Source organism: Phaseolus vulgaris, chromosome 2, assembly GCF_000499845.2.
Source record: "Phaseolus vulgaris cultivar G19833 chromosome 2, P. vulgaris v2.0, whole genome shotgun sequence".
Taxonomy (NCBI): domain Eukaryota; kingdom Viridiplantae; phylum Streptophyta; class Magnoliopsida; order Fabales; family Fabaceae; genus Phaseolus; species Phaseolus vulgaris.
This window is the reverse complement of record NC_023758.2, coordinates 1,180,682-1,208,399: the sequence shown is the minus strand read 5'-3', so window position 1 is coordinate 1,208,399 and position 27,718 is coordinate 1,180,682. Positions and strand designations below refer to the sequence as shown.

The window sequence follows — 27,718 nt, the reverse complement described above, 5'->3', positions numbered from 1 at the left end:
ATTTCTTGTTTCCTAATTTAGTGCAATAATAGAAATAAAAGAAAAAAGGTCATGTGTAGTTTGTTGTTATATGAATTCACAAACCTAAAATGTTTGAGTATTAAGGTTTATGTTCTTACATGTACTTTTGTAGGGACAAAACTTTTCTCACTTGTTGTATTCTTCCATACTTTAGTTTTTGATCTTGACGTCATTTCGATATTTTTGATAGAGGTACCTACGATGACACTCTAGTGCTAAAGTCAGTTTTAAGGATAAGAGTGTTGTAAGTATTAAGATCAGAATTTGGGATGACTTCCTATTTATAGTTATGGTTTTGGATCTGAGGGCACTATATACTAATGTATCCCTCAGTCCAATTTGCAATTTGTATGTTAATCGTGATTTTGGTGTGATTACCGCATAATATCGAATAATTAAAGATATTTCTAATTAATCTGCAAGATGTGAAGCAAGATGGTTAAGAGACCGACTATGATGATTAAGAGACCGACTAGTTGGATGCTTGTGTATGCAGGTGTCTGACCTCTCAATAATACAATTTATAATAGGTCAAAGGTGTTTTTGGATTTAAGTTAAAATAAGTAAACTAAATTTCAGCTTTTATTAAAAATTATATCACTATGTTTCAGCTTCTTTATCCATATTAAAGTAAAACCCACCCTCAATCTCAACTAACTTAAAAATTATACTAAATTATTTATTTTTCAACTTGAATCTATCTCAAGCTTAATTTCCTAACTTAAATTCAAACCCAAACTAAGTTTTTCACTACACAGCTTAAAGAATCATAGTTCAGTAAAGATGTTTGTTCGTATCCAAAATGATAGTAAATAACTATATACAAAGTTTGAAGTAGTTGTGTGTTTACAAAAATTGCACATGTTACCAAAGTTTCCACAAGGTTGGGGAAATATGAAAAAGATATTACTCTGAAAGTTAAGGAAAGAAATGAAAAAACTAAAACAAAAAAAAATTTCACAAATAATAATAAAACTCATGTATATGAATAGTAATTTCCTCCTCCCACCTTACATTGGAAAATATTTGCTTCACTTACTACATTTGCTCATTTTAAGGATGAGAATTTTGATTTTATTATTCTGCGTGACTCCAACTTTTCATTACCACAGTAATATGAATATAAAAAGAAGTCATATTTAAAGCTCTAAAGTTTTATCTATTTACGCAGTTTGGGAATGAAATATACAGAGTAAAAATAATACTACATATACTATTCCAAAAACAACTTAATGTTTCATAAATACAATATTTTGATAGAAATAAAAAGTAGTCTATTTAAAAAATAAGAAAGTAATTCGAAATGAGACGGAAATGGAATGAAGAACCATATATTAAACAAAAATAAATAAATTAATTAAGATTTAAGTTTCTAATAAATTTGTATATTAATAATTGAGATTCTAGTGTATCTATTTTATCATTAATTAGGAAGAATACATGGTTTTTAGTTTATATTGTTATTGTTTTAATCTTTTTCACATAAAAATAAAAAATGGTTTAATTAATTTTCGAGTCCATCATAAAATTTGAATATGTTTTTTATTAAAAAATATATATTAAATGTCTATAAAATTTATATTTTGAATTGAGTTTATGTGATTAATGAATGATGACAGGTGTCATTAATAACGTCCCAGAGCATATTTATGGCTTCCCATAAACTCCATGGAAATAACAGTACACACCATTAAGAGCGTGTTGAAAACCGTGTGTGGTTTCATTTCATTCAAGCAAAACGCAGAGAGAGAGAGAGAGAGAGAGAGATGAGGGGTTGGAAGCACTCTGCGGCTATTGAGACCATCTACGAGGAAGAACACCGTTCTTCTTCTGCTCCCTCACTCTCTCCTTCACCATCCTTCTCCTCCTTTTCTCCTCCTTCACTCCACTCCATAGTCAATGCTTGGTTCCTACCATTCATTTCCCTCCTCTGTTACCCTTTTCTTCTTCTTCATTTTCTTCTCCTAAATTCAATTCTCTATGCTTTCAGGTCTCTCCACTCCGCCTCTCAACCCAACGTCTTCATACTTGTTCATGGAACCTCTTTCCGTTTGCACCAGGTTTGCTCGTTTACCACCATTTTCTATTATGTTTTAGTCAAAATTGTTTTCAAATACAATTCAACATCCCGTAAATTAAACTTTGGACGATTACACTTCAACAATTTTCAAATTAGGGATTTCTGTGAATTTGGATTAATAGAATTTGACATTGAGAGTAATTTAGAGACTATTCTATCAGAATTTTGTTTTTCTCATTGGAATTCTCAATGGAAGATGCAAAATCTTGAGTTATGCATAATCTACAGTCACTAATGCTAACGTTAACGTATTCGCTTTATGTAAGGCTTTGGTACATCTGAAAAGCTCTGCTTTTAGACCCAACAAAAGGGTAATCCTTTATGACATAAAAAAACGTGCAACACTTTGTTTATTTGTTATGCTGAATCAATGAAATATTATTGAAATGACATATACTCGTATATACTTTAGGATCGTATGATATCACAAAGTTCATACCTGAAACAGCACCTAACGGGAGTTTCTAACGTAACAATATCCCCGCCGTTAAACATAACGGCCGAAACTTTCGCCACGGTGGCTGAGTTCTGTTACACCCATAAAGTCCACTTAACGCCGACCAACGTTGCTGCGATAAGAGTGGCGGCGGAGTTGCTGGGTATGACGGAAGGAGAGAATCTATGCGGGGTGGCAGAATCGTACTTTGAGAGAGTTGTTGCCGTTGATGCGTCGATGGTTATGCGTTCGTGCGTGACTATGCTTCCCGAAGCTGAAACGACTGCGTCGCTTGTCAGCAAGTGCATTGAAGCGCTGATTTGGAACGGCGACGTTTCGTTCTTGGACGACGTCGTTGAGATGCACTCTCAGGATTTTCAAATGGTTGCGTCTTACTTGAACAAACGGCTGCCCGACCACGACGCTCTATACAAGATTATTGATATTTATCTTAAGGTACGCCACGTGTCGTAATCTCATATAATAGATGTTTCTAAGAATAATAACTTTTTTCATTTTTTTAGTTGAATACAAATTTGACTCTGTACATGTTTTAATATATAATTTATTGGTAAAATTAATTTTGGGTGAATCACATTTTATTAAAATAAAAAACAGACCAATACTAATTTTTTTTGGTGACTTTTTTTGCATTGATTTTTATTTAATATTGTATCATAAATGGCTCGTTTAATGCAAATTAATAATAAGATTCACATCACTAAATTAAAATATGAATTTAGTTTTCATCACCCAAAATAATCATCAAATTCTATTATTTGTAAATTAATTCTACTAAATAAATACTCTTTCAAAACCTTAAATGCGATTTTATTATTAAAAAGTTTATATGACTGATTATATTATTTTAAATATTATTTTAGTCATCATCGACTTTAAAATTTATAATATTTATCGTATATCAAAATAATGGTCCTAACCATATCATGTTAATAAAGTCAGCAGGGACAATGATATAGCACCTTATTCTAAATACTTAATCAACATTTAGTATTATATATATTAAATTAAATATTTTTTAATCATTATTATAACGTGATTTTAGTCTTTATAACCTTAATTTTGTTAATATCTCATTTCTAAAATTTACAAATAATTAATTTTAGTTCCTATGAAATGGATAAAAGTTGTTTTTTTTTTCTCAATATAAAATATTTTTCATTTCATTTCATCCAAAATCTGAAAACACTATTTTTTTTTTCATAAATCTTATTTTAAGATAGATAAATAATGTTATTTCAGGGATTCTCTTAAAAAAAGTATTAATGTTATCGTAACTTTCTCTTAAACATAAGTATTAAGAAATATGATATCACAATAGAGACAAAAACAAAATATTTCAACAATTTATTGCTTAATATTTTTTTCATCATAAATCATATTACTTGTTATATTAATCACTTAGACGATGTTATTTTATAATGCTTATGATTTTTCTCTTCTTTTATTTTTTTTACCAAGTGTTATTATATTTTGTTAGAGTTTTTGGATGTTGAAATAATATTTTTGGTGAAGAAAATTATTGGTGATATTTGGTTGATAAATATTTGTTGACATTGGTGAAGGAAAATAAGTATGGAAAACTAACGGAGGAACAACAAACAGAGATATGCAACAACTTAGATTGTTCTAAGCTCTCACCTCGCATCCTCGTTGAATGTGTTCAGAATCCGCGAATGTCTCTCAAATTCATAATGGGAGCGATACTCGTGGAGCATCTCAAAACTCGTCACTCCCTTGTTGTTGCGACCACCACTACTACGCATCAAACAGAGCGAACTTCATTGAGGAAAATTCTCCAACATGATCATCACCACACAACACATATCGAAGAGACCATGGATTCCACCTACAATCGTATTCAAAACCTTGAGAAAGAGCTAATGGACATGAAGAACCATCTTCAACATCATCAATTCATGGATGAGAAGAAGAATAATAATGCATTAACCAAAGAACGTGCTGTGAGTTTTCATTATGAACCACCTCAGAACAGTAGAATACAAAGGGGAGGAAGAGGGTCCATTTCGTCCTCGAGCTTGATGCTTGATAACATAATAACGAAAAAACAAAATGAGGTGAAAATGTGTGTTGCAAACAAAACTTCAATAGACATGACCAGGTTTTTTCCCCGCAACTTCAAATTTAGCCTAAAAAATGCATTCGGATGTCGAATGCAACGTCAAGCTAGATAGTTAGTTGTAGAGGTTACTCCATCCTTACAACATAATTGGATAATGAGTTTACTCGTTAGTGTGGGGATTGTCAATAACTATGACATGGAGTATTAATGTCATTTGTGACTAGTGAATATTCAACATAGTTTTTTTTTTCCTTTGTTCATAAACATATTTTGGTTCTTTCTTATGGAAATTGTCTCTTCTGTGGTGATTCAGAGCTTTTTGTTATTAATTTCTGTTGGTAGTTTTTTTTTTAAGTCAAGGTAGTCTACTATTGTTTTGAAGTTAACAATGGAGAATTTCGTGAAGTCTATTAAGCAAGTTACAAATAGAATTTTTTTTTTTCCCATCAAACTTAAATAACTTTGATATTTATGTTTATGCTCTAAAGAAATAACTGTATTTATGTTTATGCTCTATAATGCTTAAGTGATTCTCCATATTCTTTGTTCTTTATTTTTTCTTTTTAAAATGAAATTATAGTTAATTTTGGAGATTGCAATCACAAACAATACATTAATGTCGTTGTTCTTATTGTTCATACTTAAATTTTGGAAGAAAAAAATCAAAAGCAAAGTTGACTCTTTCAATTTTTAAAATATTTAAATTTATAAAAAGTAATTTATTTTTAGTATATCAGAGTAAATATATTAATTTTTTAAAAATTATCATATAAAATTATAATTTAGTCCCTATTTATAAGTTTTTTAAAATATTTAAAATTATAAGGACTAAATTATTTTCGTCTCTACGAGTAAATGTTTTAAATTCTTTCAAATGAAGAATAAAATATTTTAATTCATAAGAGTAGATATTTGAAATTATAGAAAAATTATAGAAATCAATTGTATATTTACCCTATTGACTAAGTTAAAAGAACTAAAAGTTTTAAAAAAAATATACGTTAAACCACTAAATCATATAGATTAAATGATCATAGTCTATATAGTTAAATTGTTGGAACTAAACAGGTTACACAAAAGGATAATTATTTTATTTATTTGGGTAACTTATTAAACTTAATTGGTGTTATATATATATTTGATGTTTTGTATTTCTTTTACTAATTTTATTTATATTTAACTTTGTATTTGTGCACATATCTAATGAAAAAAAAATAGTTTCTTGTTTAGATTTAGTTCAAATGATGAAATGTTAATTACTTGTACTAAAGTTTAAATTATTTGTTTAGATAATTTAGAAAAATTGTTGTTTCTTGTTAATTAATGCGCAAGGATTAAGTCAAACCTTAAATTTGATAGAATTTTGGTTTAAAGAATTTTGTATGATTCTTATGTGCATACTAATTGTGGTGCATTATGAGTCATCACTTTAATTTCATTTACTTTGGAAACCAATGTGAATGCTACCAAAATTTCATAAAAAATGAGTTTAATTTATACATATTAACCAATTACTAAAATATTTTTTCATAATGATATTGATAATCATACAGTTTTCACCATAAGTATTTATGAATCAAAATTGGATGTTCCACATCATATTAATCAAGAGAATAAAAAGGAAGTTGATAGGTTATTGCAATGTGTTCAACAAAATGAAAAATCTATTAGGCAAACATATTATTATTCACGAGTTTGTTGTTTAAATTAATGACATCATGAGTATGATGAATGACTTTAATTCATGTACAATGGACTGTCTGTTGAAGAGTTCAATCAGACGATTAGACCATCTGATGGAGGGAGCAGAAGATTGTCTACTAAGACTATCAGTATTGGTGTGACAAATGGTCTAGTGTAAGAATTTATTAGGCTTAACTATCTTAACATGTTTGAAAAAAAGCATACCTTTACGTTTTAGGAGGTTCAAACCTTAATAACGACTAAGGAGCTTTTGAAGTTCCAATACTATAAAGTATAAGATAATGATTTGAATGTGAATTTGTCAATTTCAAAGGTAAAAAAAAAGAAAAGAAGTTTAAGGGGAAAAAGTCAAAGTAATACTCGTTAGACGATCTATTAGAAGTTGAATGTTACAACTTTCATAAAAAATGTCACTTCATGTTGAGTTGTCATAAAAAAAGAGAAATGAGAAAGAAAAGAAATCCCATTTCAAGGATGTTATTTGCTAATGTTATTGTAACTTGTGATAGTTACAAGTCTACATGGTTGTTGGTGGTGTACGTGTTTGATGCATAGAGGAACTAAGTCATTAACTCAAGATGAACTTATCATATGTGTTATGTGAAGAAGTTTTTTGAGACCTTGAAATTGAAAGAATGTGGAGTAGTTTTATTAGGAACAATAAAGTCACCAAGGTGCTACGCATGAGGTCTATTAGATTAAAGATGTTTGATAACCGGGAGATACTGTTGTAAGAACCGAACTATGTTCAGAACTCAAGAGTATGTTTGATCATATTAGTTTTAATAACCAAAATTGAACAATGTGTGATAAAAATTTTAAGAGGAACGTCTACAATTGCTAAAGGAAAGAAAAATAAAGACACAAACTACGCATGTGTTTGTGGCCAGTCAAATAATGCAAAATAAAGTAAAGTTATTACTCTCATTATACTACATACTTATCTTTGAATTTGTTAAAAGTTATGCAATATATAAACATGGTATAAAGAAGTATTAAATATTTTAATTGTATTACAAACTAGAAAATGTTGATGAAAAAATAAACGATCATATAGAGAAAATAACAAAATGATATTAGATAATAACATTTTGAAAGAACACATGTATAATTATTTGAAATATAATCCAGAGTTATTAATATGCATGATACACTAAATTAACAAAATTCTTCATAACATTTACATTGTTCAATTTTATAATGACTATGAAGTCGCTTAAAAAACATGATATTTTACTTTTTATATTTTTAATAAAAACAAAAACCAGACAATATTTTGTCAACTTTCAAAATATTTTTTTTACATTTTCCATTCTGATCTTAAAAAAACTTGTTATAATTTTTTGTAAATACTTTAAAACAAAAAACTTGAAATTTTTTTGTTTATAATTAAGTTTCATATTTTAAATAAATTAATAAAAAAATGAAATTAATTGTAGCTTGAGAAAAATCTTATTTATTTTTTCTTCAAAAAATACTAATCCTATAATAATGCAAATATTATTCGAATATGCTTATCACAGTAGAAAAAAGTCCCATCAAACTTAAATACCAAAATTTCTGTTAAAAAAATCAATGGATGTTGTGCTGCAATAAAGGAAGGAGTGATTAACTGAGTCATAAACAGCACACAGTGTCTCCACTTAAATCATAACTATTGTTTTAATTCAATCACTGCTGCTAAGTGTGATATCAACTCATTATTTCCTGAACAAAAAATGATATGCCATTGGTTTGGCCACATCATTATCCATACCAAACGAGTAATGACAAATCACAATATCCTTAGTTTTATCACAAATCACAACTTTTTCTTATGCACTTCTCTGTCTCTACTTGGTAGTATTAAAGAACAATAATAATTGAGAGCAAGTAGTTACCATACAGGTTACGAAAGTTCTTTTGAAAAAAAAAAGAAATATAGTATATTTTCTAATTGTAATAAAATATTTATTTTAGTTTTTTATTTTATATTTTTTATCACCAGTAAATGCATATTGTACTGGGATGACCGACCGGTCCCCTTGACCCGGTCAACCCATACTACCAGACCCCACCTTAAGTTATGAGGTCGACCATGTGGCATATGTGGGCGACCGACATAGGATGCTCAAGTAAAAGGTTGACCCGATTAGCGAAGGCTAATCCATGGTTAGGGGATGACCTAATCCAACCCTAGTCATTAAGTAACCCTCTAATCCGGCCCAACATCAAGGGTCCATCAAGGTAATATAAATATCACGCATTCCAAGAAAAAAAGTACGTCATTATCTACAGTATTCTGACAGCCGAATACGATACCCCACTGACTTGAGCGTTGGAGTGTCATCTGCAGGTACCCACCCGTCTGAGGAGCCATTCGACGAGGAAGCTTGAAGGAGAGTATCAAACACGTGAGGATCGACCGAATACCATCCGAAGTCAATAGTTCTCCCAGTCCCCAAACTAGTTCGAGAATACATATATAAATAAGAATATAACTAAATAATAATAATTAATATTGTCTTAAAAAAAACTTAAAAAATAAAAATATTGAAAAAATACAATACCTAAAGGTGGATTATTTTAATGTGTTTAGACACGGCACAACAACACAAAAGTTGAACATCATTATTAAGAACAGCAACAAATTGTGTGTGTCGTGATTACTGACGTGGCATCACACATTACTTTTGAATATCTATTGCACCGTTCATGAATAAGCCTCATCAACTCTCATTTTCCACCGTTGAGTGTGTATACAAAATAAGTAGTTCAGCTCCCGCCACCACCACATGATGTGTCTTCGCTTCGCTTTTGGCTTCAGTTGTCTCAACGCACCACTTCATTCATTGGCATAAGTTTTGTAAGTTATATAAATTTCACTGTTCCAGCAAATTTATTCTACTAACTCCATACATTACATTTCACAGGGAAATCTACCTTCGCAAGGTACGGCTAGTTTCTTAAGGATGTATACGTACGAACCAGCAAAATTGTATATGTTCTTTGATTTAATCACTGATAGTGTCTTCTATGTTTTCGGCTCTAGCTTAACGCAATCTTTATTTTGATTTTCTTTTCTGCTCGTGTAGATGAGCGCTGTGCAAGCACTGTATCCGCCGTGTTGTTGTGGAATGTGGTTGCAGATCGTCGAATGCGGACATTCGGCGACGGAGAAGTTAGGGTTCACAAATTTCTGCGGAATCGATGCCATTGGAATAAGCCGTAATCGTAAAAGGTTGTTGAAGCCGATTATGGCAAAGGAAAATGATGGTGCGTTTTGGATCGAGGACGGACATCAAGTGAAGAAGCCGAATGGCCTGACGCCTTTGGCTAATCACTCTGCTGCACTATTCGGTACTATCTCTATTTGCAGATTCTATCAAGATCTTGAATCTGGTTTTTTTAATGCTCTAGTTATTTATTACATTATTCTTGTTATTTACTCTTCTTTGTCTATGGACGTTTTTAGTCATTATTCATAGATGACAGTGAATTGATTTTGTAATGTAAAATGCAAATAGTTTCGTATATTCAATAAAAATGGACAACAAGTTGATGTTCTTGGACTTGAATGCTTCAAATTAATAATGATCTGTCAGCACGGTGTAAAATGGTCACATCATTACATGTTCACTATTCATTGATTTGGTGTCCTGCTCTGCCACATAAAGTTATTCGGGATAATATGGCACGAATTAAATGTTCAGGTGTGATAATTTTTGGTTAGAAGATGATCTGGTTTATAATGTTAGAGAATATTTTGTGTCTAAGTTTCTTTTGGGCTAAATGGTCAAGTTAAAATCTGGACACACGTTCACCAATATTTTTTAGCTGTAAAACATTGAAGAGATTGAGTAGTTCTTGGAAGATGGAGAACAAAAAACATTAGAGTGATGGATTTGTCAGGGAGGTCTGATCCTTGGTGAAACATGTGCATAGATCAGGGTAAAATTAAGGTTACGAAGGTGATTTCAAATAAACATAATTTCGTTGACAAAAAAGGGAGTGTTTCTGTTCACTGCTAATTTTTGAAACTGGAAATCTATGGACTTCATCAAATACCTGTTTGAGCTTTTATATACGCTGTTTACGAGGTTTTGACAACATTTTTATAAGAAAAAAACTGAACTTTTTAATATCTACTGGTTGTTCTAAGCAAAGCAATATATGTTATAATTAAAAAAAAAATGAAATATTTAACCTGGTTATTATCTATCTAGGTAAAAATCTCAGCGAGATGTCAAATATTGGGAATTCGATGAACATTTTGTGGCACGAATGTCCTATCCAGAAACATGATAGAGAGCATCTTCTTAAGCAAAAGGGCTGCGTCATTTGGTTAACGGGTCTCAGTGGTTCAGGTTTGTGAAATTCAGTCAACTTTTAAATATATACAGTGATCGTTTCCGAATCCTCGCTTTTGTTTATTGTTGTTAAGCTGAAATAAGCGCACAATTGTGTGAGTAACCGAGTCATGTCCTCCTTTTATCATTCTTAAATGCATCCTAGATTCTGAGGGTGTTCTGATTGCTCGTGTTTGATTTTATTTTTTATACGACGTTCATTGTTTCGATAGATATGCACAGGCAGAAACATTGAACATTTATTTCGACGTACCTCTTTTTCTTAACGTCTAATATTGTTGTATAGCTAATCCGTTAAAATGCTGCATTGTCTCTCTGTCACTTTTCTTTTCTATGGTACAATCTCAACTTCTATTCAAGCACTGTCGACCACTTTGACTCATAAGAGTGAAATAATGAAGGGAAGCCAGTCAATTCAAATTATGTATTCTTCTATGAAAGCTTTAAATAACAGTAAGGTCTTTTATGAAGCAGTTTCACGTTACTTTCCAATTATTATTGTCTCCGCTGTAGAATGTCCACTGATAGTGGAACCAAGAAAATGAAAGCAATTGTTTTTAGTTTCTTTGGAATATAAGGATATTCCCTTCCCTTTCACTCTTCTATTCTAGACCTCACACTCTCTCTGCTTAATTTGATTCTTAAGAGACATTGATTTCAGGAAAAAGCACTCTGGCATGTTTTTTGAGTAGAAGCTTGCACTCCAGAGGAAAGTTGACTTATATCCTTGATGGGGACAATATTAGACATGGTCTAAACCGTGATCTTAGTTTTAGAGCAGAAGATCGTTCAGAGAACATACGAAGGATTGGTTAGTTACTGCATAAAAACATATATACATACGCACAAAAGTTCTTCTCTCCATCTTGAACTTTGCTATAACTATATTATTTATTAACATTCAAAACAAAATGACAAATAAATTTCAGGTGAGGTTGCGAAACTCTTGGCAGATGCAGGTCTTATTTGTATCGCTAGTTTAATATCACCCTACCGAAAGGACAGGGATGCTTGTCGAGCTTTATTGCCAGAGGGAAATTTTATCGAGGTATTGTGGGGAGCCAACCTATATGCTAGTTGTTTAACATTTGCTAAGTGCTAAAAATGGTGAACACTGTGATTATAAACAAGACAGGAGATTGTTATTTCCTTCCTCTGCAAAGTTTGCAATCCCCAACTTACACATGTTGCAGGTTTTCATAGACGTGCCTCTAGAGGTGTGTGAAGCAAGGGACCCGAAGGGACTCTACAAGCTTGCTCGAGCTGGAAAGATCAAAGGTATCTTAGTTTAATATTTTAATAGGTGTCTTCTTGGATTTGGTTGTGTGTAATAGTCATGTATGTGCTGGTGTTTGTTACTTTTAACTATACTAGCTGCACCAGGTTAATTATCTGCTATGATTGTTATTATTTCTATTTTTGTGGCTGATCGAATTTATATCAGTCTTGAATTATTATTTCCAAAATTTTCAGGTTTCACGGGGATAGACGATCCGTATGAACCACCATACAGCTGTGAGGTGGGTATTTATGCCATAACTTGTGTTGCACTAGTGCTAGATTAACACAGTGATTAGTGTTGTGAAAGAATAGAACAATACGAATAAATTTAGTACACCATATTTACTTAATTATATAATTTTATTTTATTTTTGTTGCCGGGATCCAACTTTGATGAAAAATTAACTCTAATGAGATGTTAGAATAAATTAGTCCCTGATTTCCCTTTGAAAATTGAGCAGAACTTTCATTACATTGATTACACTTGCTCATTCTCTTGCAGATAGTATTACAACAAAAAGGAAGTGAATGTACGTCTCTGGGTGATATGACAGAAATAGTAATATCGTACTTAGATAAAAAGGGATACCTCCGAGTCTGACATTTCCTGAATGGGGTTTGTCTTCTTCCCTGTTTGTTGTCGTAGGTATTAATATATGTAACACAGTCGGAGGCACAAAAAATGTGCTCATTCCAGCTGCAAGGAAATCATCGTTTCCTACTCATTTGCTTCCATCTATCTGGTAGCAAGCCCATGAGAAATCGAATGTCCTTTAGCATATATATATAGATGCTTGTCATTGAATGTGTACTGTAGTGTCTGTGAGGATTTGTTCGCTTCCGCGTGCTAATGTTTTCATACTTCCAACCACTCTCGTCTCAAAGTACAAAATGAAATCATGGGAGATAAGTATAATATCTAAAATATAAGATATTAGGACAAAATTTATATATTATATAAGTATAAATTATGTAAATTGACAATAAACATTTATATACACAAATATTTTTTAGTTTTTTTTAGTAGAAAGATGTTTTTTAAGGCTGGTTCAAAAAGATTTGTTTTTTATTTTTATAATCATACTAAAAATTTATATAACAAGTTTTAGTTTTTAGAAAATTAATGTATTTTTTTAATTTTAAAATTGTGTTAGAATCGTACTAGAATGGTCAGAAACCCAACAAATATTTTTTGAATTGGACACTTTACTGATACGTATCCTATGAGTGTCATACGAGTATCGGTGTCCGATACGTGTGTCCGATACGGACACGCCATTTGAAAGGAGTGTTCGAATCTCATACTTGACAGATCCAACAAATATTTAGAATTAACAAATTTAGCCATTTTTTTTAACTATTAGTTGTATTTGTGTGTGAAATATATATATATATATATATATATATATATATATATATATATAAAAGAAAAAATATTTAAAATATTTAAACAAGAAAATTAAAATAATTAAAGTCTCATTATCAGAATAATCTATTTTAATTTATAATATAAGAGTGGGAATGCAAATCATTTATAATAATTAGAAGTTTAATAATTGCAAATGCATGAAATAAATATTTTTATATATAATTATTTGATTATATAAATTAAAGTCGCTATAACGTATATTTTATAATTAGACAATACAAATTTTAAATTAAATGAACAAAATAATATTGTTTAAAATTTATAAAGATTATATATAATATGAAATCAATTTATTTTCTTTTATTTAAAATATTTAATTTTTTTACTATAAATTTTTTTACATTTTTATAGGTTTATATATGCGTTCATTTCTTGTCATTTCTTTCATCGAATGTACAAAATTAGAAGGTAATATACACCTTGAGATAATTTGATTTGGCTATATTTTTTGTTTTTAGTAAGTTTTCTCCTTACAATATCTCGTCTCCTAATTGCATGTAAGGGTTTAGTCAATCAACCTCTAACCTTTTTTGGTGTTTACATTATGTTGAGAGAAATTAACTTGATTTACTTCTTTACACGATATTGATAATTGTGGAAGTGAAACCTTAATTAACCAAATCCTAAGATAAATATCTCAATTTAAATTTGTAGTAATGTTGTTATTGAATTCGTTTTTTTTGTGTGTGAATTGAGAAGTATATTTGACATTGATTATCGGTTGGTGAGATTGATATGGTATACAAATGTATACAACTGAAGATTTTAAAGTTCAATTATTTTATGTTTTCAATTAATTTTTATATGTGTGATACTTGGAATTAGTAATTTAACATTTTGTTATTTAACATGTTTGATTTTGAATATAATTGAATAAAAAAAATATGATTTAAGTATAGAGTGCGCAATAAAATTTGTTTTAATCGCAAAAAAAGCTTATTTTTTGTAAAATTGAAATAAAAGACTTATTTCTTCTTATTCAAGTGATTGACTATCGTTAAGTAATTTTTATTGTACAAGTTGGGAGAGAGAAACCACCACAAAGGTTAAAAACTGTTTGAGTTGTGGGATATAAAAACCAAATCTTTATAAATTTGAAATATATTATTACCTTTTTCTAATAGTACTCAATGTCATTTTTTGAAATTCCTATGGTTATATATGAATATTATGTTGTTGATATGGAATGAGTTGTTATAAATGAATATTATGTTGTTGATATGAAATGAGTATTATGTTTGTTGATACGAACTGAATAGGATGAATGTTGTTGATATAAAGTGTGGAATGCATATTTATTTATATATTTAATTATTTGACTTAGTGTGACTTCCGTGTTTTTTTATAAATTGCTATGATTGTATTTTTGAAAAAAAAAATACGAATTATCAAAATATTTATATTTTCAAATATTTTAGAAACAAATTTTAAAGTAATATATAAATATTATGAATATAAATTTTCATTTTTTTTAATTTTTTCATCTTATCTTAGGGTGTTAAAAAGGATAGAACAAGTAATTCAATTTTTAATAAAATAACATACTACTACTAATATTTGATAATATTATATTTTAAATAATAAATAACAATTTTATAATAAAATATTATTGAAATTTAATAATATATTCATAATATTAATATGATTTATAAAAAAAATTTAATGGGTGTCAAAACATTATGGTAAATATTATGATAAGGGTAAAATAGTGAATGTAAGGTGGGTGTAAAATTTTATTGGGTGCCAAAATATGATGGTCTTATTGAAAAATGATTTTGACATTTCACCAATTACTTGACAACTCATTTTTAGGGGTAATATGGTCATTTAAAAATAAATTTATATTTTTAAAGAAAAAAGAGGACGAAGGAAAAAATAGTGAATGTAAGGTGGGTGTAAAAACTTATTGGATGACAAAATAAATAAAAAATGATGTTTTGACACTTCATCAACCACTTGAGAACTAATATGGTTATTAAAAAAATAGAATTTTATATTTATATATAAAAACAAATTATGAAGAGTAAAATAATAAATGTAATATGTGTAAAAATTTATTAGGTGACACGGTAAAATAGTGAAGGTAAGGTGGATGTATAAATTTTGTGTGTCAAAATATTGTGGTCCTATTAAAGTGAGAAAATTAGTTTTGGCATTCCATTAACAGCTTCACCCTAAATTAGGGGTAATATAATCATTAAAATTAAGTTTTTATATTTGTAAAGGAAAGAGATGATAAAGAGTAAATTAATGAATATAAGGTGAGTCTAAAAATTTAGGATCATGATATACAACCACTTTTTCTACTTTCACCGTATAACTTTTTAATACTATTATTTATATTATTTAATTACCAATTTATTATTTATTATATATTTTTTTAAAAACTATCACATTATAATTGTATACAGTTAAGGGTGCGGTTGAAGTATCATTCTTGAAAATTTATTGGATGCCAAAATATCATGTTCCTATTATAATGAGAAATGATGTTTTGAAACTTCACCAACTAATTGACAACTCACTTTTAGGGATAATATGGTTGTTTAAAACTAAACTTATATTTGTAAAGAAAAAAAAAAGGATGAATTGTAAAATAGTGAATCAAAGGTGTGTAAAAAGTTATTGTATGTCAAAATATCATAGTTCTGTTTCTGTTTCAATGAGAAATGATGTTTTGACACTTCACGAATTACTTAACGACATATTTTTAAAGATAATATGCTTATTAAAAAGATAGAATTTTATATTTGTAAACGAAAAATATGTTAAAGGGTAAACTAGTGAATGTAAAGTGTGTGTAAAGTTTTATTGGGTGACAAAATATCATGAATATCTCTTTAATACCAAAAAGTAAAACATATACACCTAACAAACCATTATAATAATATTTTAAATTAAAAAATAATTTATATATAATTAAAATATTAGTTTATTTTGATGTGAAATTTTTGACTAATTGACCATCCACTTCTAGACATAATATAATTTTTTTTATATATATAAAAGAAAAGAGAAGGTAAAAGATAAATATTGGATAAGTGTCAAAACATTATGATACTATTACAATACAATGTGAAATGATGTTTTGATACTACATTAACTACTTGACAAACGTAATTTTAAACGCAACATAATTATTAAAAAATAAACTTTTATATTTACAAAGAAAGAGGGAGTAAGAAAGGTAAAATAATGAATATAAAGTGACCTTTTATTAGATGATGATTCTCCTATTGCAATAGTATACAAATGCTAATGCTAATTAATAATAAGAGAGCAATAGTGTAAAAATGCCAATTAATAATAGGAGAGTAAAGAAAATCTCTCTGTCTTTAAAAAAGTTACCATGATAATATTTTTTCATAAGAAATTGTAGCACCAATTTTTTAAATAAACAACTATGATAATAATTTTTGTTCTATAAAATTGCAGGACCAAAGTGCTACTGCCAAGGCGGTTGTGAGAGGGGGAAAAACCGAGCGCTTGAGTCGTTTAATCGCCAGAAAGTGAAGCAGAATCTTATAAATAGGTGTATTCAATTGCAATTGCAACTGCAACTAGGAACAGAGTAATTAAGCAGTGATTGAGAAGAACCCTAGCAGCAACCATGGGGAAAAAGCAGCACAGCAAAGACAGGATGTTCATCACCAAAACGGAGTGGGCAACGGAATGGGGAGGAGCTAAATCCAAAGACAATCGCACTCCCTTCAAACGTCTCCCCTTCTATTGCTGCTCGTACCAATTCTCATAACCTCTCTCACTCTTAACCTCTTTTCACTCAATTTTTCATTCATTCATTTCGTCTTCTCCTTGTTTTAGGCTAACGTTTACGCCGTTTGGAGAACCTGTCTGCACTCCCGATGGCAGTGTTTTCGATGTTATGTGAGTATCTCTGCAATTCCTTAAGTTTCCTCTTTTCTTATCAATTATTTGATTGATAGATTGATTTTGCAATTTTGCTTCAGGAATATTACTCCCTATATTATAAAATACGGTAAACATCCGGTCACTGGAACTCCTCTCAAGCTGCCGGATCTCATTCCACTAACTTTCCACAAGAATTCAGAAGGTTATCATTTCAACTGCTTCATTTCATCTGGGTGTTTTATTGGTGACTCGTTGAACTATTTTATTTAGTGTATTAGCTTCACTTTTAATTCTTGGTACATTTCTTTATTGCCATGTGTAGGCTCCTCTAACTTGAATCCTCGTGTTCGCACAGGTTATTGTTGACTTGACACTGAATTAGTGATAAGTTTGCATTGAATTAGTGAAATTAAAGTTTTTGTACTAAGAATGTAACATTTTTTATAATACTACGAATGAAATATGTTAATATTAATCATACTGAAGTGACTATTTACCCTTTTTTAAAAGGTTTATCCTAACTATTATTACAGGTTAGGAGATGAAACAGTAATTATACTTCTTAATGTGCAAGGTTAGACAGGGATGAGCTATATAAGCAGAGTTGGCTAGAGACTTATAACCAATCTGTTTACTAGTAAAATAGTAAACAAGAGAGAAGAAAATGTAAATAAAAAGAATCAACTTCTATCCTAAACTTTTGGAATTGCTTATCTTAAAAACCTTCAATGATTATCTTAGGTCTAGTGTTGCTACTTGGTAATAGCCAAGCTCATTAGCTAGAGTTGGTTTTCTTCTCAAGAGGTTCAGATATAGGTGATCCCAAGGACTTTGTCACTGAATAGAAGAGCTCAAAGATCTTATTCTGATTTACATGGAGATTTTACTCATTTTTTCATTGTTCTTCTTCGTTGAAACAATATCTAGATACACCCTCACTCTTGGAGAACGATATCCATTACTTCTATAAAGTTGTTGTAACATTGATCAGGAGACAAGAAATTTAATGCATGGAAGAATGTCATAAATATTGTATTAGTTTGATTACTACCTTTATTTTCCTTTGAATAGTGTTAAAACTGCTATTCTAACAACTATACACACAAGGACCACATCAGCATTGTTGATGTTATTTTTTTTGTGGATTTGGATTGTATCAAAGGATGATAATAAATAGGTTTCGAACCCCCTTGGTTCTCCAATCTTTAACATATTGAATGAAAATATCTCTATCAATGTCTTGGTATTTGGGCATAGGATCTAATTCAATCCTTCTAACCAACATGTAAGATGAAAACTGCCCAAGCTTTGTATCTTTATTTAAGTCACATCTCTCGAGTTGATGTAGGACTAAACCACCACCCTTGGTGCTGCAATTAAGACAACCCCTAAAAAAGCATCAACCAAGGCAGTTTAGGGGTGACCACAATTTAGGTAGCTTTTTCAAACACTTTCCCTCGTGTCCGGGGCTAGTGATCTAGACTAGAGTGTGGAAATGGAATAGGAAATAGATCTAAGATAACCTTTGGTACTATCTTAAAATTTGGGCTTAGGACTTTGCTCAATCTCATAAGACTAAGTTGTAAGGTGAAGACTCTCCAAACTTTAACTCTGTTTAATCACATCTCTAGTTGATGTAGGAGTAAACCACCATCCTTGAGGCTCTAAGACTGCAAGTATGTCGTGCTAGGGTTGGGGTGACCAAAATCAAGGTACCTTTCCGACACTTTGAATCACCATAGTGTCAAATGGAAATGCTATGGTGTGCCCCTGTTATGTTATGGTCACATTATTGGCAATGCGGCTTTATTCCTAAGCCTAATTATTTAAGAACTGTTTGTGAGTGATTCAATGGAGTTTCCATAGGTTGAAAGATTGAAATAAATATTTGAGAGAATTATGTGTACCACCATTAAAATGTTGTTTGTAGCCGAAGTCTGATATTTGTTTTATGTCACGTGCAAACCCAATCTGTAATAATTATGATTGAAGGGGAAAGTTTATGAGGCTTTCCATGGAATAAGATTGCTGAACATGGCAGAAATTCAGAAATTTTAGTGACAATTGATTTTAAGAACGAAAAATGTTTTCTCCTACAAAATAGAGATACTAAATTCCTTACAAACTTACAGCAAACAAGTTGACTATAGAACTACTGGATGTAGGACTGTCAATGGAATGCCAATATCTATACTCTTTTTTTCTCTCCAAAGTAACAAACTTACCTACTCCTAATAGAGCCAGTATATACTTACATTGATATCATTTTGTAAATAGAGTATTTTTTAGTTAGACTTTCCAAGATTTTCTCTGAAGCTGGTCAATTAATATCAGGCACAATTTGCATTTTTTCTTAAATTTCACATGTTATTCTTGTGTAGCCCTGTTGCTGTTCAAATGCAAACTGTTGTTTTTTCTCACATACATATGTTTTTTCTGTTGCTTGGGGAGAGGTTGGCATCAGCATTAATGATTTCCCCGAATGTGTTTGTTATGAGTGTGTTTGACATGCCAAATAAGCTAACCTGTAACTTATTGTCTAGCTTATAAAGTTGTTTGACCAAATAAAGAAGTTTGGTAAACAAACTTATTTCACTATTTCACTTGCCTGTAGCTGATAAGCATTAAGTTACTTTTAGGCACATCCAGTTAGAGTAAATGACACGGTTCTGAAGAATGAGGAAAGGAAAGGGCAAATTTTAATTTGACAGTGGCTCCAAATATTTTACCCAATGGGTCAGTGCCAAACTAGTTGAAGAAGTTGGATTTAAAGGAGCAGAAAATTGGATGCCAAGCAAACTCATTCTTTGACTTAATTGGCAGAGGCCCAGCCAATGGGGAAAAGCACCACTATACTACAAAGCACAGAGCAAAATAGGCCAGATTAATTCATAAGCTTATTGTTGCATTTGAGTTTCACTTCAACCTGCATTGACCATGTTGTGGCAACATCTAGTTTAAGGAGATATTTATAAAAAACTTTTTGTCTGGATCCAGCTTCCACGAGGTTGATTTTTAAGATGATATTGTTAGTAAGGAAGGGGAACATTAGTCAGTTAGTTAGAGTGAGTTAGTGACAAATAAGTAGGACTGTAGGGGAGGGATGGGATTGGAGCATTTGAGTTTGAAGGTACAGGTGGACAGAAGATGGGTAGAATTGGAGCATTTGAGCACACAACATTTTTTATGAGAACACTAACTGTTTAGTAGAGGTTGTCTAATGAATAAGAATAACACACAAAAAATGTTTACTGTTTACTGATTCACCCTAAACACTTGGTCTATGTCCAATTCTCATTTAAGAAGCTTTTAAAAGAGTTCCACTAATAAAAAGCTATTTTCAAAGCAAGTATATAAATCACTCTTGGCTATCATGATTCATGAGTACACAAGTCATTTATGACTATCTTGTCTCCCCTGAGACTAAACACCCTAAGTATTTTTAACTGTCATTCCTGGCTACACATAACAATGAACAAGATGAACTTAAGAAATAACTCTTGTAAAAAGGATGTACAATGAAAGCTTCCTTACAAGGTTGTAACTTCACGTAGTGAAGAATATTATAAGGTTTTCTCTCTTTGACTATACAAAGACTAAAGACAGAATATATGCTCGTAGGCTTTTTCAAAGAAAGTATAATTGTAGTTGTTTTAGGATGTATTGCAATTGTCTTATCTTGTATTTATAATTTCTCAGGAGTATGACCGTTGTAGAGCAATCTTCATCTTAATATTGTTGAGTAATTATGATATTGTTTTCCTTTAATCTTGATGTGCAAAATTACTAGAACTAACTAGATTATTCTCTCTTGTGACAACATACGGAAGGTCGCACTTCCTTTTATTCTTGTGCTCAATATAAAAATAGAAACAAAGCACAACACAATATCACAAATAATATATACCCTTTTCATTTTAGCATCGTGTGATTAAGAGCTCATTTTGTTTTAGGTATATTCTTTCCATATATTGCAAGTCATTGCAAATATTTATTCAAATATAATCAGTTTAATTATAGAATGAGTTTTGGTTGCTATTTTTAAACTACTGATTAAATCAACTAATGCTATTACCATTGAGGTTAATTTTATTAGTAGAAGTAAGATTAATTGTGTTCCTACGTTTCCTTTATTAACTATGTTATAATTGTTAGATCGTCTGGTGTTGTTCAAGTATCGAAGGTTCTTCAAGTATGGAAGGTTCTATTTAAAATGTAGGTACCTATTAACTTTATTAAAAGATAAGAGTAAGAATATGTAAATATATTTAATCCGATATCATAATAAGAAATAATCATTTAAATATATTTATTAATGAAAGGGTCCTCTAGTAATCCTAAACTATTGTGGGATTTTAGACCGTCCAGGTCTTAACAGAGTTCAATTTCAACCAACATTCACCATGTTACCACAACATCCAGTTGAATATGACATTTAGAAAAGTTATTGGGGGGATCCAACTTGTACAACTTGAACCATGATGAGGACATGGTTGATTTTAGGAAGGGTGGTATTGTTAGTATAGAGTATACTGAATTAGTTATGATAATTAGTAGTTAGTAAGATTGAATTGGAGACCTAAATAAATAGGGCTGAAAGGGAGGAAATTCACGGAGATCGGTTATCCTTTGTAAATTGAGTGGTAGCTCTTTGCATAGAGGAAACTCTTGGGGGAAAGCGATCTCTCCTTCCTGCCTGTTCTTTCCATTCAATCTGATAAAATCTTTATTTCACTCTGAATTTTATTCTTGGTTCCAAAAGACAGTAATTTATAGCTTATAAACTTGTAGCTTTTTTTTTCTTCCATTCCCTCTCTATTTAAATAACTACCTTTTTACCTTCTCTTATTCATTTTTACGTTTGCCTAACTATTTTAATTTTCAATAGATATTTTATCTACTTTGCTAGCTGTTTTGTATCGACTAAACTTTCTTCGTCATGTTGCAGGAGAATATCATTGTCCAGTGCTAAACAAAGTTTTCACTGAATTTACGCATATTGTGGCAGTGAAAACTACAGGAAATGTGTTCTGCTATGAGGTTATTTTTTTCAGGATCCTTGACTTCAATATTGCTAATTTCTTATGTAGATGCCATTTATATTTATATAAGTTGTGGGAATTAGGCTGTTAAAGAGTTAAACATTAAGACAAAAAACTGGAAGGAGCTCCTCACTGATGAACCATTCACAAGGGAAGACCTTATAACCATTCAGGTAAGTTGGGTTTGAACAAGAACATTTTTTCTCTTTCTTCATCTTTCGGTGTCTTGATATGAAATTGTGGTGTTTGTGTGATATGTGCAGAATCCTAATGCACTTGACAACAAGGTTCTTCTGGATTTTGATCATGTTAAAAATAGTTTGAAAGTTGATGATGAGGGTATGCTAGCTCATTCATCTTTTGCCAGCTACAAATCTCATATTTGTCTTGAATCTTAATGTGTTTCTTTTTTTATTTTAGTAGTCTTAGCTTTGACACGTTCTATTTTTCTCCCTTCAGAACTACAGAAAATGAGTTCAGATCCAACCTATAACATAAACATGTCGGGTGATATCAAGCAAATGCTTCAGGAGCTTGGAACTGATAAAGGAAAGGAAACTGCAATGCATGGGGGTGGTGGTGGCAAGGCACAAAAAGAAAGGGCTGCTGCACTTGCTGCCATCATAGCGGCAAGGTCCCGTGTTGATGAAGATTCCAAATCAAATCCAAATAAAGAGGCCAAAGCTCCTCAGGCATTTAGTATTGTAGATGCTGCATCTGCTGCAGTACATGGAAGAAGTGCAGCTGCTGCTAAAGCCTCATCGGGTGATAAAACTGCTGCTAGAATAGCTATGCATATGTCTGGTGACAGGGCGCCAGTGAATGCAAAGATGGTGAGTTTCTTAGATGTATTCTCTTTTTCACCAATACATATTGATAGCTAACATTCGCAAATTAAATGATCCTTTCAATGAAGAGATGTAATGTAAAAGAATTCATTAATGTCTCTTCTCTTAACTTAAAAGCTTATAGGTGGAAGATTCACTTGAATTATTACATATTACATCTGTGTAACTCATGGTTTTATACTAGAAATAGCAAGGGATTGCACCTAACTCACCCCGGAAACCGTTAATGTCTTTTCAGTTAACAACTTAAGCTTATTAATTGCTGGAAGAGTCATGAATGATGTTATATTATACCTGTAACACATGGTTTTAATACTAGAAATTACAAGGGATAGGACCTAAGTCACTACAAAATTATTAGCTCAAGGGGGGAAGATTGTCCAGGGCTAGTGACAAGCCAATGTGAGCTTAACCTCAATCCCTGCGCCACCCACTCACACTCCCTAGGACTGAACATTTTCAGGTAACCAAATGCCAATTGGATAGACTTGTAGACTTTGATGACACTGTATTAGATATTGAGAATCGATTTGCACTAACATAACACCAAGAGCTAAATCAAAGAGGGGTGAGATTGCAAGTCTTATAGAGACTACTTTTGCCATATTTGTTTGTTCCTAGCCAATGGGTTATCTTAACATATTGTAGATGTAGCATTAATCCAAAACTATTCACGTGTCTTTCACCTAAAAGCTTAAGCAGTTGGGTGATGCGTTTCACGTATATTTACCTAAACACTTAAATTGTTAGGCAAATACACATGAATGTTTTTATGACATCTCTTATAAAAGAAAAGGCAGTATTCACTGTGCTGTGCATTATGAACTTCTAATGTAGTTACCTGTTTTAGGTAAAAAGTCGTTTCACAACTGGTGCTGCTTCCCGGTCTTTTACTTCTACATCATTTGATCCAGTTACAAAAAATGATTTTGAATATGTGAAAGTTGAGAAGAATCCAAAAAAGAAGGGTTATGTACAACTGCATACAACACATGGTGATTTGAACATTGAGCTACATTGTGATATAACACCTAGGACGTGTGAAAACTTCATCACACTTTGTGAGCGTGGATTTTATAACGGAGTTGCTTTTCATAGAAGCATCAGGTATGATAACATACTCAGCGTCTTTCTTCCCCTTAGATTTATGGTCTCATAATCCATTTTGTGCAGGAATTTTATGCTACAGGGTGGTGATCCCACTGGTACTGGTCGAGGAGGTGAATCTATATGGGGAAAGCCTTTTAAAGATGAATTTAACTCCAAACTAGTTCACTCTGGAAGGGGTGTGGTAAGCATGGCAAACAGTGGCCCACACACCAATGGTTCCCAATTCTTCATCTTGTACAAGTCTGCAAATCATCTAAACTTCAAACATACAGTTTTTGGAGTAGTTGTAGGTGGGTTGACCGCACTTGCTGCCATGGAAAAGGTTCCAGTTGATGATAATGACCGACCTCTGGTTAGTCACACGTTCTTTTCTTGTTGATGCAATACATTGTTCCCCTCTTTTTTTAGGTTTTATTCTTCTCAAATGCATAAAGTTTCAACCTGTGTAATTACAAACATATGATCACAAAATACGGATCTGCTTTTAAAAAAGTAGATTCTTCTGCCGTTGTACATATTTTGTTATCATCTGCGTAAATATATTCTTTTCCCTTACACCTGTCTAGTTTGGACTTCGGGTTTTGTGCTTTAGTTTTCCGTCGTGGGTACTATTTCTACTGCTACTACAACTCCATATCATTGTATCGTGTTGGAATACAATGTTTGTGCTCTTTGATTTATTACACTCACCTATAGACTAACTCGACCACAGTATAATACATTATGTGTTTCATTGTGCCTGGATCGCTTGTTTGTAGGTGGCAAATTTTTAGTGGTTTGAAGAGTTTATATAATAATGAACAATACTTGGTGTAATATTTGATGTTTCCTAAATGAACTATGCACCATTATCTAGCGTGCCATTCTAGCCACTTCAAACAATGCGTTATGTTCCATACATTTTTTATATTGCAGGAGGAAATCAAGATAACAAGTGTCACGATTTTTGTCAATCCTTACACAGAACCAGACGAAGGAGAAGAGCAGGATAAGGCCAAAGAGAAGAATTTAGAGGACGAGGATAATGTAATGTCAATGATCCAGAATAGTTGAGACATCTCTCGCCGTTTTTTTTCCTTACTTGTGAAAGGTTTTTGTTAACTGTCTTATGTTTCAGGATAAGGTAGGCTCATGGTATAGCAATCCTGGCGCTGGAACGTCTGAATCTGGAGGTACGGGGGTCGGTGGTGGTGTCGGCAAGTACTTGAAAGCTAGGAATGCTCAAGCTACATCTACTAATCTTGATACCAGTACAGCCGTTGTAGTAAAGAAAAGAAAAGTGGGAGTTGCCAGCAGTGACTTTAAAGATTTTTCTGCATGGTAACAATCCCAATTTCGTACAATTTGTAAAAATGTGTAAACTGCTCGTGTTGTAGCTTATTTATTAATATTTGCATTGGGGAAATTGACGGGATAGCGAGAGAATTGTTTTTGCACGCCATTGAGGCTTTGTACAATATACAGCGTTTTCATTGGATGCAAGCGGAATAGAATCATTGCCTGGATTGTCTCTGGTTCCGTTGCTGCATTGTCAGAATTTCATAATTTGGTTATGGATTTGATAGATGGATAGCTTAGCTAGATTGGTTCTCTCAAGAGTAATAGTTTTAATATACATTGCTTTAGCTCTCTATTCCAAGGCAGAGAGTTACGTTATGTACATCTTTTAACAGCTCTGTTCCTCGCTTTCTGGGGGCGTTATCAATCCGATCGACTTTTGCTTGCTTGCAGGGAATTTTATTTATTCCTTCTCAGTAATCAGTTGTCTGGCGTGAATGGTAAGTTCAGGCTAGGGTGCCATTCCCAAGGGCACTTCAACTTAGTGACTCTATTGACTTTAGTGACGGACTCCTGCTCACGTTTTGGCATCTTATATACCTACTGTACAATTCACAGTACACACATCAATGCATACTACATTTATTTTAAATCAAAATGAAGAATCTATCTATCATGCAACCATTTCATTGTCTTACCATGGATACCACCTACTCACTATTGCTTAATCCATCCACATCTCTAACATCAAAGCTGTTGTATCGTCATAATAATTTCTTCTATACACCTAATGGTTGGATGTCTAATCTCTCTAAATTTCATAACTCAAAATAAACACTTACCTAAGACACGATCCAACAACTCAATTTCTTAAATGTTGAGTGTGTAAGTTTATTATACTTATTTGACTAGACAATCTACTTTGTATTTTTATTTGTTATGCATCAATATTATTATTTTTAAAAATTTGTAACTAAAATTTTGACTTGTTTATCTCTCTGAACTTTATCTTCAAACTTTTTGTTAAGTAACAAAATAACCTAAGGTAATAACTTGTCACATTATCCTAAAATTTGATTGGATAATCATATAATTTTATTATAAATTGTTTTAATTATTTGTTAAGTAGTCTAATGTCAATCATAATTTTATATATATATATATATATATATATATATATATATATATATATATTTTTTTTTTTTTTTTGTTAAATTTCTAGATAACATGCCAAATTAGCATAACGTTAACCTTGGGGAAAAATCCATTAAAAAATAAAGGTCACATAGATTTTACAATACAGAGGCTAGGTTAGAGCATTAATATTTCTAATAAAGGCAATGCATACTCAATTAGAGAAATCAACTTAACAAAAGTGTCAGCTGTTATGTATATGACTACTTTAATGATAAAAATGTCTTTTTTATCAATTTCTACATGTTGACTTCTAGCATGTAATATATTTACGTGTGTTAAATTATATATATATATTTACTAAAAAATTGGCTTTTGAAGAAGAATTAGATTGATAGAACAAAAAAAGTAGGCATGTGTAAAATTGAATGAATTAGTTGGTCTGACTAAAAAAAAAGAAATGTGACATATATAACCAGACCAACACGTTTCACAATCTCTGAAATGTTCCGAAATCGACAAAGCTAGAAAGATAACTTTAGCATCATGATCTTAGCTTTGCCATAGAAAGATTGTAAAGGTAAGAGAAGAGGGTTTCACTGCAGTTCAAAAATTCTGCTTTTAGTGAACTCGATTCTCATAAATCTCATTCGTTTGGTTTGTTTCGTAAAGCCTCCACTTTTGCTTACTCATCATCATCATAACAAATAAACACACAAATCTCTCTCCCTACAAAATACCATTTACTTAATTTAGGGACTTTTGATTAACAGAGAATTAGAAAGTAAGGAAATGAAAAGGAAAAGAGAAAAATAATTATTACTGTGAAAAAAATAAAACAAAAATAATCAAAAAATAGATTTTTTCTCGTCGAATGGTTGAAAAAATCGAAAGAGAGTGAAAATCAATAAATTTAATGGAACTTTTTTATATTAATTACAATGTTTTATAATTTTTTTCTTAACATGAAATTTTGTCAAACTTTTCGTTTTTCGTTAAGAGAGTTTTTTTATCTTTTAAAGAATTTCAATA

The 27,718-nt window shown here is 31.2% G+C and overlaps 3 protein-coding genes across 6 annotated transcripts; all 3 read left to right on the top strand.

Moving 5' to 3' along the window:
* The first annotated feature begins 1,695 nt into the window (after positions 1–1,695).
* LOC137810036 (BTB/POZ domain-containing protein At3g49900-like) lies at positions 1,696–4,953 on the top strand. Of its 2 annotated transcripts, XM_068611159.1 has the most exons (4): positions 1,701–1,927; positions 2,012–2,081; positions 2,514–2,993; positions 4,124–4,953. In XM_068611159.1, exons 1-4 carry the CDS (start codon positions 1,788–1,790, stop codon positions 4,751–4,753), a joined length of 1,320 nt encoding a protein of 439 aa, XP_068467260.1. In that variant the 5' UTR covers positions 1,701–1,787; the 3' UTR covers positions 4,754–4,953. The 2 variants fall into 2 exon arrangements, with proteins under 2 accessions (XP_068467259.1, XP_068467260.1); XM_068611158.1 differs by having other exon boundaries at positions 1,696–2,081.
* A 3,994-nt stretch (positions 4,954–8,947) lies between these two features.
* LOC137810035 (adenylyl-sulfate kinase 3-like) lies at positions 8,948–12,846 on the top strand. 3 transcript variants are annotated; one of them, XM_068611154.1, is made up of 9 exons: positions 8,948–9,190; positions 9,258–9,276; positions 9,420–9,684; positions 10,551–10,691; positions 11,356–11,505; positions 11,624–11,742; positions 11,888–11,972; positions 12,168–12,214; positions 12,478–12,846. In XM_068611154.1, the coding sequence occupies exons 3-9, from the start codon at positions 9,420–9,422 to the stop codon at positions 12,574–12,576; spliced, it is 906 nt and encodes a 301-aa protein (XP_068467255.1). In that variant the 5' UTR covers positions 8,948–9,190; positions 9,258–9,276; the 3' UTR covers positions 12,577–12,846. The 3 variants fall into 3 exon arrangements, with proteins under 3 accessions (XP_068467255.1, XP_068467258.1, XP_068467256.1); XM_068611157.1 differs by having other exon boundaries at positions 8,987–9,190; positions 9,258–9,304; XM_068611155.1 differs by having other exon boundaries at positions 9,063–9,190; positions 9,258–9,322.
* Positions 12,847–16,779: 3,933 nt separating this feature from the next.
* LOC137810034 (peptidyl-prolyl cis-trans isomerase CYP65) lies at positions 16,780–26,004 on the top strand. Its single transcript, XM_068611153.1, has 11 exons — positions 16,780–17,142; positions 17,227–17,289; positions 17,373–17,476; positions 22,223–22,314; positions 22,400–22,489; positions 22,580–22,655; positions 22,776–23,149; positions 24,015–24,271; positions 24,338–24,626; positions 25,190–25,300; positions 25,392–26,004. The coding sequence occupies exons 1-11, from the start codon at positions 17,015–17,017 to the stop codon at positions 25,596–25,598; spliced, it is 1,791 nt and encodes a 596-aa protein (XP_068467254.1). The 5' UTR covers positions 16,780–17,014; the 3' UTR covers positions 25,599–26,004.
* The last annotated feature ends 1,714 nt before the right edge of the window (positions 26,005–27,718 follow it).

Excerpts from the sequence above, each read along its gene's own strand:
- LOC137810035 (XM_068611154.1), top strand. The coding sequence starts at position 9,420 with ATGAGCGCTGTGCAAGCACTGTATCCGCCGTGTTGTTGTGGAATGTGG. Across the intron at positions 11,743-11,887 it reads CAGAGGGAAATTTTATCGAG|GTTTTCATAGACGTGCCTCT; the intron begins GTATTGTGGGGA and ends CACATGTTGCAG. Across the intron at positions 11,973-12,167 it reads TCGAGCTGGAAAGATCAAAG|GTTTCACGGGGATAGACGAT; the intron begins GTATCTTAGTTT and ends CAAAATTTTCAG.
- LOC137810036 (XM_068611158.1), top strand. The coding sequence starts at position 1,788 with ATGAGGGGTTGGAAGCACTCTGCGGCTATTGAGACCATCTACGAGGAA. Across the intron at positions 2,082-2,513 it reads CCTCTTTCCGTTTGCACCAG|GATCGTATGATATCACAAAG; the intron begins GTTTGCTCGTTT and ends TATATACTTTAG. Across the intron at positions 2,994-4,123 it reads TTATTGATATTTATCTTAAG|GAAAATAAGTATGGAAAACT; the intron begins GTACGCCACGTG and ends ACATTGGTGAAG.
- LOC137810034 (XM_068611153.1), top strand. The coding sequence starts at position 17,015 with ATGGGGAAAAAGCAGCACAGCAAAGACAGGATGTTCATCACCAAAACG. Across the intron at positions 23,150-24,014 it reads CGCCAGTGAATGCAAAGATG|GTAAAAAGTCGTTTCACAAC; the intron begins GTGAGTTTCTTA and ends TACCTGTTTTAG. Across the intron at positions 24,627-25,189 it reads ATGATAATGACCGACCTCTG|GAGGAAATCAAGATAACAAG; the intron begins GTTAGTCACACG and ends TTTATATTGCAG.